Genomic DNA, 9,974 nt, shown 5'->3' with positions numbered 1-9,974 from the left:
TCAAGCTTTTGAAAAACAGGAGTTTTTTCAAAGTCCTGTTTGTTGTGCGTTGGCTGAATGAAGTTTGCCTCCAGAACACCTGAAAGGCCACTAATTTCTTTAGTACGTAGTTTTATTTTTCACGCATTACAAAAAATGCAAATGAGGTAACTGCTTTAAGGCTTCTTACCTACAACCCCTCTGCCTCTACTATCAGAATAGTTGACAACGTGCCAAAATGGCTTCAACAGAGCAAAGAGAAATATATAAGATATAAAGCATACAGGGCAGAAGGAATAACAGGAATCTTTAAAATGCACACCCCATCAATTAGCATTTAAGACAAATGAATGAAAACCACTTGAATATTATAAATTATTATGAAGAGATCAATTTCAAAGCAGGTCAGATGCTAAAAGAACAAAAAACAATAGCAGATGCTACTTTAGTAATTCTTCCTCCATTAAAAAAATAAAAGCAAAAAACATCACATTTGTGAGAAAAAATCCATAGATTTAGTAATTTGTATTTAATACACTAATGGCCATTAATTTGATTGAATAGTTCCAGACTTACCTTTCATAAATACAGTATTGTTGGTAATTAACCTAAAAGTCATTGAATTTATTATAGAAGACAAATTTTATAGGACACGAGAAAATAGGAAGCAGGATAGTTTTTTAGGAACAGAGTGAGTGGATAATTTAGAGTCCAAAAATATTTTGTTAAGAAGCACAGTGCAGGATAAGTGAACACTTTCAGCAAGGTTAATGTCTCGCAAAAAGAACACAAGTTTTATATTAGGACAAAGAGTCATCTTAATTCTTATGATTCACAATTAACCCACAATTTTATGAAGATCTTTACAGCAAGACTCTCAAAGTGCCTCTAATTAGGTCCTGGGCCACTTAATCCTAAAGTTTGGATAAAAATAGGCTCTGAAGGGCATGAGACTGTTAATCCCCTCACTACTAGTGTAGAGATGACATCACTAATATTCAATATCCACCACCACCCCACCCCCAGGGCCCAGGGGTCCCTCCAATTTTGTTATCACCTCAGAAAATTCAATCATGCTGTGGGGCTGAGATTCTTTTTGGAGAATGCATTTAACTACTCACCAGTATTAAACGATTTTTGTGGTAGACATTGAAACCATGGTGATTCACCAATGGGGCCTCTTTTAAAAACCCAATTGTGGTAATGACTTCACCCTGCAGCAGAAAAGTATCACCATTAAATTTATGGGAAAGAACACCACCCTTAAAAGTTATTGGAAAACATCAACTGTAAACATTTGACATTAAACGTTTCAAGCTAATCAAGAATAATAATAGTTTTGAGCATCTTTATTTAGAAATTCCATGAATCCAGAGCAAAAATAAGTAACATAAGCTACTCCAACCAGTGATAGGAGAGAACTGAGAAGAACAGAAAAGGTTCTCCAATGGAAAATTAATCACTATGTATGTACAAGCAGATTACTGACTGCATACTTAATGTAACAGTACATCAATATAAAAGCAAAATAAGTTTCTACCTCTGAAACTCCAGCGCTTTGAGGTCTATACATGATGCATTGCCGATATTTGAGTTCATTAGCAATATTATGATACTCAACTAAGGATCCACGTAAAACCATACAAAAGTTTTCTGGAACTCGCAAGTACAAGATGGATAGGTATGCCTGCTCAGTGTGTAAGGATAAAAGATTAGGAATCGATGTGCATGCAGAGATTAAGGATTTCACGGGTAAAATGATACTATACAAGCTTACACGCAGTGAAAAACGGAGACGGTTGGCAAGATGATCATCACTTACTGATGAACGAGCACCTTTCTCCATTTTATTTGGATCTATACAAATACGAATATCCTGCAATTAATGTGACAAAGAAGTTACATGACTGGAAATGAATTTACAACAGACTAAGAAATCTTGAGTGATATAGTTTACAAAAACAAACCTCAGGATCAGAGTTGAAGTCGAGCTCTGTTTTTCCTTCATCACTCAACCATAAATTGTAAATTATAATCTTCGTGCCATGATCACCAATGTCAACGAACTGTCCATTAAACAAAAGAAATTACAAGGAAAAGCATATCAATAGTTCTTATAACTGGAAATGCACAACTAAAAACAAGAAGGTTGATGTAAACAGTAATTCTCATGCATCAGGACATAGCAATGTATGATATCTATTCCAAGAATTCTACAAATTGCAGGCATAGACAAGTCCACAAATCATGGATTCATGGGATACCATTAATTAGTTTCCTCTGTAATCTTCCATATATATACAATTAGGACTCCCCTTATACAAAATGAATACAACATAATTTTCTTCCTTATACAGTAATTTTTCAGCTGTGGGGATTGATATTAGAAAAATTCAATAGCTAGTATTAATGACTAATTCACTATATAACTGTGCCCAGAATTTTACAAACAAAAATTTACATCATGGATTAACAGGTAAAGTGTTTACTGGATCTGCTACAAGTTCAATATTATTTTAGGGAGGACACTTGGTATTTCACATTGCATAGAGGAAGGAACAAGGAAGTAACAGAGTAATACCAAAGGTCAGACATACCTCACGAAGAAGAGCCTCCTCAGTTGAAAATGGGGACCAGCGCAACAGAAGAGAAAGATTACTCCTGAAATTTTGTTCACTGTATAATGAATTCCAGGTGCCAGCAGATGAGTTGTATTCATAGTCAATCTGCACCATTGAACAAAAGTTAGAGACAGGCACAAATCTTAGTAGGATAGGAGGAAGAATATCTCCCAGAGGTTAAAAACTACAAAACATTATTTGTAACTTTGTAAGTGATTGTTTAGTCAGGAGCTTATTACCTCTTATCTACTTCAAGAAGCCATAAGCTGGGCAAAAAAAAGTTTTTTACAAAGTGTGTTTTAGAGTATATACAACTATACAAGGCAATTTGCCTCTTTTTTTAGAAGCCTCAATTTGAGTCTTTTCCAAGAAAGATTTTTGGTGTAGACACGGGTCTTTAAGTGACAAAAGCAATCTTCTAAAAGTGCCCTTTCTACTCCAAGATTTGTTTAGCAAACATAAAAAAGACTTCTTGAAAAGGTTTTTAAATAATTTTTAAAATAGAGCTCTTTGCCTCATATCTGTTTGGGATAAAGAAGCACTAAATTGTTAATAGTATAGCAATTAGCAAATTTTGTTTTAGAAGCCATGCATAATTGTCAAAAAGCAAAACATGTTGACAAGGATATGACCAAGTTGTTAGCAGTTTGGGAAGAAGGTTATTTCTTTTACCTTTTCTTTATAGGAAAAAGTGGTAAAAAGTGGAAAACTACATTGCCTGATATAATAAAGTGGATATGACATGTAAGCAGAGGAATTTGCATACAAAGCTTATGTGCTAAAATAGCACCATTCAATAAGATTGGGGAGTCATATACTCATATTTAATTTAAGGAACCAAAGTAAAATGTATTTTATAGCACTTTTAGAAGCAATACTTATAGCTTTACATCTGAAATATTTATAAAAATAAAAATAAAAATTTATAAAAAATAAAAAAATAAAAAAATAAAAAAAAGGAAGAAGAAGAAACCTATAATTATATGGAACTGGAGCAAAATAATTATTAAAATAAATAAATACTGCTGAAGGCAACATCCTGCCTCACTATTTGGCAGCAACTAAAATGACCAATGCATAGGTTTAGATAATTCAAACTAGAAAACTCACCATGGGAACCACTATTCTATCAAGGCCTGTTTGTGCCAAAAATGTGTAAGATAAAAGCCCAATGCTTCGTGTTTTTTTTCTGTTGAAAATAGATGGCGTAAATTGATCAGTGTGTTTGAATAAACATTAAAACCTCAAGTAGGACTAAATTAAATAAAGGAAAAACAATCTTCTAGAATTTTCAAGGAAAACTATTAAATGTAAGAGTTCAGAGATAGGTTTCATAAGTTCTGTAACAAAAATAAATTTAGTATAATACAAAAAAGGAAGATCTTCCAAAACAAAAAGCCTCGATAGAAAGCATATAAAGGTCAAAGAATAGCCACTTTCCATTAAAAATAATGATAAAAGATTACTTGTAAAATAAATAAATAAATAAATAAATAATAATAATAATAATAATAATAATAATATCACTCCAGAACAGTAAAAAATTCAAGCATCCTCAACCCAATGAATTCATATATCTTTTGTATCTCATAGCTACAAAAAATTTAAGGTCAACTCAGAAAAGAAAACACAAGTAATCAATATGCTAAACTTTTTAAAATTGTATGCAAAATAAGTGCATTTGACTCTCTTTAGAAGTTTCCTGTTTCAGTATTTTGCACAATAATATTATTATCTAGTGCTGAATTTTTTGGATTCTGAAGTTCCAATTTGGCAGATAGCCAGATAGTCTTGCTAGTAACATGTCTTCTCTGAAAATTTAACTTATTCTAGCAATAATAAATGAAGTTTGTTGAATGTATCTAGTTCTCCTACATTCGGTGCTATTGAGGAAAGGAAACATATTCTTGACCAGCACCATACCACTATCTCCAAGAAACCAGTCTAATCTTTTCCGCTGCAATCAGACTACTTGAAATGGCTAAGAAATTCCACTCCCTAAGACCTTAACCGAATGAAAAATTGCTATTCTTGAGCTAAGATATATCCAGATGTGTATGAAACAGAAACAAGTATGATTACTGAAATCAAAACTTAGTGCAAGCACGAGACCTGTACGGCTGTACCTATCAATCTATCATTACAAGTACGATAATTGCAAGCAAAACTTTATGAAGTACCAAAACACAAACTGACAAAAGCAGAACTTTTATACAGAAGCATGTGAGATACAACTAATGAGCATGTAATACACACCCAAATATATATAATTACAAGGTATTTACTATGACTCTATCATTTGATATACACCCAACCTCTCAAACGCATGCATAAAAACCCAATGAAATATGATACACCAAAAATAGAAAATAAAAACAGCGCTCTAACCTCTTCATTGAGCGGCTGAAGACTATAACATCTGCTCCAAGTCTCATAGAACTTGTCTTAAAACCATTTCCATCTGAAAGACTGAAAGTTAGCAGTTTACAAGGAATTGAAAGAATATAAGGGAATGACAAATGACAAACTGCATACACTGTCCAATTGCAGATTTTGACTTCTTATCTGAAAATCCAAAACTCATACAGCGACGCATTGCTTCAGCGTCCATTCCACCACCATCATCTATGTCCAGTTTATCAAGGCATAAAATTGCATAATTAGCATTTCCCTCAAAACCATAATACATTAATACTAGTAAAAATTAAGTGCACTTGATAAACTGAAAGAATTAGAATACCTTGAATTAACAAAGCAGAGCTTCCATCTCTTGGATTGATAATTTTATCTACTACGACAAATGTGGCCCCATTTTGTATCTACTCAGCATATCAAACATGGGTGCAAAACATAGAAAGTAAACACAATCATTATGAAAGAAGAAATAAATCACAGAGAGGGAACAAATGCATGACAAAGAGTCATATGGCCGACAGCTTACAGGACCTACCAATCATAAAGTGGATACACAAAATACTTCTGTTAGCCAATCAGCATTCAAAGTTGATTGCTTCCAGAGACATGTAGGCCACTAAAAAAGTTGATTTATCACTTAATACAAGAGAAGATTACTTTCAGATACATCATTAATTCATTTGTAGCTTCAAATGATCAATTGGTAAATGTTTTCACTCTTCACTAAATCGCTTAAAGGGCCCAGGGTTGAGTATTTTTGCGGTCCAAGTGTAAATGTCCAAAATCTAAAGCTTCCAACTTAAATCATCCCTAGAATTCAGCTTTTATGCATAAGTAATAGATAGATGAATTTGTTTAATAACTAGCTGAAACTCTAACTATACATCTAAATATATGTATTTCAAATCCATCTTGGACTTTATACTTGATAGATCTGTAAAAAATTAAATTAAAAATAAATAAATGAATGTACACTAGAATACATAGTTTCACCAAACAATTAAAGCCTGAGGTGGCAACTACATGTTATCAAGAATTCACATGTCTTCCCGCCATAAAACATATTCAGAAAAATAACTGTAAAGATGGAGAGTAATTATCTGAGTGATAAGACGTCCTACAGCATAACTAGAAATTTCAGAATCATGGTAAACAAAGTAAAGACGTAAAGTTTCATTGTCAGCCAGCCAAGAAAAAGGAAAAGAAGAGAGACAGGCAAAAAGAAGCTAACCTCATCAATAGAATTGTCAAGCAGCTCAGCTATAGCTGCAAACATGAGACAGCAAGTGGAACTAGTGTTACATATTCATGGTAGGAAACTAGAAATAAACAATATATATGTATTTCTGTCCTGGCAGAAGATAAGGATTAAACAAGCAGACAGTTCACATACCACCAAATGCCCATTTGTGTGATGTGGCATTTGAATGTAGGAACTTAGGGTGAATGTGCAAGTAATTGGTAACATCTGCAACAGAAAGAGAACTAGTCAGATAACCTGTGGCCGGGGAAACAAATGACAACTTAATTAGTGTATGGCTATGTAAGTAGAGACACAATAGCTGGTTCTTTACATAAACACTTAGCCGATCAGCCAAACTTAGGAAATTAACTGGCCTAGGACTTGAATTAAGTTTAGAACACTAAAAAACATAAAACTTGACTATTTGAGCTTGTCAAGTTCAACCACACAGTAGCAACCATTGATCAACAAATAGGAAGTCATTAAAATGTAATATACAAACCAAGTTAGAGAGCCTTAACCCCAGGGTATCTGGGGTACTAAAGCCTTATATGATTTCCCAAAAAGAAAAAGATTTAGTGTTTAAAAGTATGGTACTTTTATGGGTAGGCTTAGAAGAAAGCCCCTCATCATAGTTTCCAGCTTTCCAAAACTGCCGACAAAGAGGTGCTGGACATATTGGTGATATGGAACAAAGGCCTGAATCATCTACTGAAGACTGTTCTTGACCCAAAATGCTTCTGTCACCCTGTACGGTATATGAAGCAGTGGAGTTTTGGTTTTCTCCTGAATTCACTTTGGATAGCATTACATCATTTTTATAAAATTCCTTCTGTGACATTGACCCTCCAACAAAATCTGGCTCCAGTTTAACAGCTTTCATATACCCTCTGAGGTCTCCATCGTTACAGGAATCAACAATGTTTGTTGGACTCATCTTAAGGACTGAAAAGGAATTAAATATGGGAAAATAAGTAGAGAGTTCCACCCAAAAATTGGTCAAGATTTGTAACGGAGTGTTCAAAACTAAAAGGACTAAGCAAGACTTAAGAACAAGCGAGAAACGCAGAACAGACTACTTTAAACAAAGAGACCAAGAAAGCCAACTAAACTAGATTAAGAAATTTTTTTTTTTTCAAATATAAAAGCAAACTTAGAAGACTTATTATTGCAAATCATTTTAGATGGATAAGTTGGGCACTCAACCAGTACTTTTGCATAGAATTTAGCTTCCTTCTCCTTTCAAATAAACACATGCACGAAAAGTTACTTTCTTACCTTTCAAATGACTTTAGTGGATTTGCAGTTGCATACCTTTCTTAATGCTTGTTTGGCCAATTGGAGTTTACTGAATAAAAGCCTTTTCTAAAAAAACCTCAAGTATGAAGCTTCTTGAAAAAGAGCGTTTTGCCTCTTATTTGGCCTTAAAAGAAAATTTCTCCTTTTAGTGTCTGGTGCAGCCTATGGTTTACAAAGTAGATAAGCTCTAATAAACTATAAAACAAACAAGCACCAAGTAACTTCTATAAGTAAGTGTCAAGTTACTTCCTTATTCAATCTCCTATTACTACTATGTTATCACTCTTTCCAACCCCATAATGTTGAACACCCCAGCATTGTTTTCAAACACAGGACAGACAGGCTTGTCTCTACAATGGGAGTCAGCCTTGGCCCTTGGCCACCAGTTCAGACCTCAGAATCTTCTGCTGCCAAACCCATCATAACTCGGTTAAAATTGGTAAAATAAAAAATAAAAAAGCGACCCATTGACTCAGAAGCCTTGGAGATGTACTTTGGTTCCTTAAGTCATCTCTGTTCTTTGTATTTTGTAGAAAAGGAGAAAAAAAAATGTTTACACATCTCTTCAACAACTTCCTACACTGGAATTGCTTTCCATAAGACAGCAACATGCCAGAGGCAAGATGTCATAAAAACATAATTGAAAATGAGATTTACACCTCTCCTCCATTTGTACTAAAATGTGGAAATCTAATCTAATATTCTATTCTCTATGCAAGATAGAATGAAGGCTGGATTCACTCCAGACTTGGATTACAATTTCATAATTTCATTACCATCATCATCCCACCTCCCCTCCTCCCAACAACAAAACACTGTTCAAGCTATGCTATTAAATAGATGGGAGCTTCTCCTTTTTTGCCAAAAACAGAAAAGGGCTTATTTTTGTAACACGCCATATTTTTGGCCTCTTTCCCAACTTAGTTGATAATTGATATGACCAAAATTCCCGGGTTTTTTTTTTTCATTTTTAGAAAAACATGGTTGTAAAAGGCTACAATATTTTCAAAAACAACGTTGCAAACAAGTAACAGTAGCAAAATAATAGAAAGCCCATAAGACTAACATGCATGAAAATTAAACTCAATGTTTTTTCTTCCTCTATTTCAAAAAAATAATACCTCTTAAGAAACAACGCTTCTTCAAGCGCAGTAACGAGCAGTGAATGGGGGCGGGTTAGAGTGTTAGACTGAACCCCCTGAGGTCCTTGTGCTCTTGGGAGTAGCAAAGAAGAACCCACTGATGGAGAAGAAGAAAGAAAAGGCGCAATACAGCGCAATGACTGCCACAGAGAATATGAGAATGAGAATTAGAGAGATCTGAGGTTTTCTCTTACTTCCAGGTTCTGTACACTGCAAGGAGAAAGCTGTGCAGCATCAATTTACAAGAGCAGAATGCTCCAAACTACACAAAGAAAGAAAAAGAAAAAACCTATTTCATACAGAATAGCTACAGAGAAACAAAACCCATTTCCAGTTCCCTCCTATCTTGCACCTTTTTTCAGTGATTGAGAGGTTATTAAGACTCACCCTAACCAACAAATTTTGAAGAGAATATTAATTAAGAGAAAGTGTGGGTGGAACCCTAACCAACACAAAGGGTATTGAGAATAGCAAACTAGGAGAAGAATGTAAGAGAGAGAAAGGGAGAGAGAGAATCCTACTAGGACATTGCAGTTAGTGGAGTAGTTAATTAATAATATAAAATAAGTAGGAATCTTACCAAGGTCAATTTATTCAAAGATATGATGAAGATTAAAGGATCAAGGAGAAGATGGCAAACTAGAAGTTTTGAAAGGAAAGATCTCACAACAAATTGAAATAGCTAAATGAATTGTTTGACCTATAATTTGTAATATTTGTTGATTTGACCCTTATATTTATTTAAATTAATTTCATCAAAAGGCCCATCAATTATTAATCTTTTAAGCTTTGGTCATCAACTTTAAAATTTATTATATTTAACCTTTGATAATTGAAAATTTGTCAGATTTAGTCATTTGTTATCAAATTTGTTAGTTAGACATCAAATTCAAAGGTAAATTTGATTATTTTCTTACATTGGTGCATTGAAATTTCATCAATTAATTTAAACAGCTAAAGTTCTCAAATTAAAAGTGAAAATTAGACTTCACACTCTATTAAACAAATTTTCTCCTTTTGTATCTGTGGTTAAGTTTGACTTTAACTTTTATCTTGATTTATTGTTATTTTTTTACTATTTTAAACTAATTGATAAAAATATTAATGCATCAACACATATAAATTGCGGAGTATAACTTTACTATCGAATTTGGTATACTGTCAATAAATTCTGTACTAGGTGACTAAATATGAAAAACTTTTATTAAAAAAATGAATATAAACAATTTTGAAGTTGATAGTAAAATATTGAAAAACTCAAACTTTATTTATTTT

General features: G+C 33.4%; 1 protein-coding gene across 1 annotated transcript; it reads right to left on the bottom strand.

The window, feature by feature from the left end:
- Positions 1–6: 6 nt before the first annotated feature.
- LOC109170735 (protein MICRORCHIDIA 6-like) lies at positions 7–9,253 on the bottom strand (the record flags this gene model as incomplete). The annotated part of the gene is made up of 15 exons (XM_019319885.1): positions 8,679–9,253; positions 6,856–7,203; positions 6,409–6,483; positions 6,247–6,281; positions 5,341–5,419; positions 5,136–5,225; positions 4,989–5,061; positions 3,711–3,789; positions 2,577–2,705; positions 1,947–2,045; positions 1,757–1,855; positions 1,520–1,666; positions 1,101–1,193; positions 170–221; positions 7–79 (listed from the first exon to the last, which is right to left on the bottom strand). Coding segments are annotated over exons 2-15 (1,463 nt in total), but the record flags the coding sequence as incomplete, so codon positions are not given.
- Positions 9,254–9,974: the final 721 nt, after the last annotated feature.

Source organism: Ipomoea nil, unplaced genomic scaffold (genome assembly GCF_001879475.1).
Source record: "Ipomoea nil cultivar Tokyo-kokei standard unplaced genomic scaffold, Asagao_1.1 scaffold3326, whole genome shotgun sequence".
In the NCBI taxonomy this organism is placed as follows: Eukaryota; Viridiplantae; Streptophyta; class Magnoliopsida; order Solanales; family Convolvulaceae; genus Ipomoea; species Ipomoea nil.
This window is presented reverse-complemented; position numbering and strand designations above follow the sequence as displayed.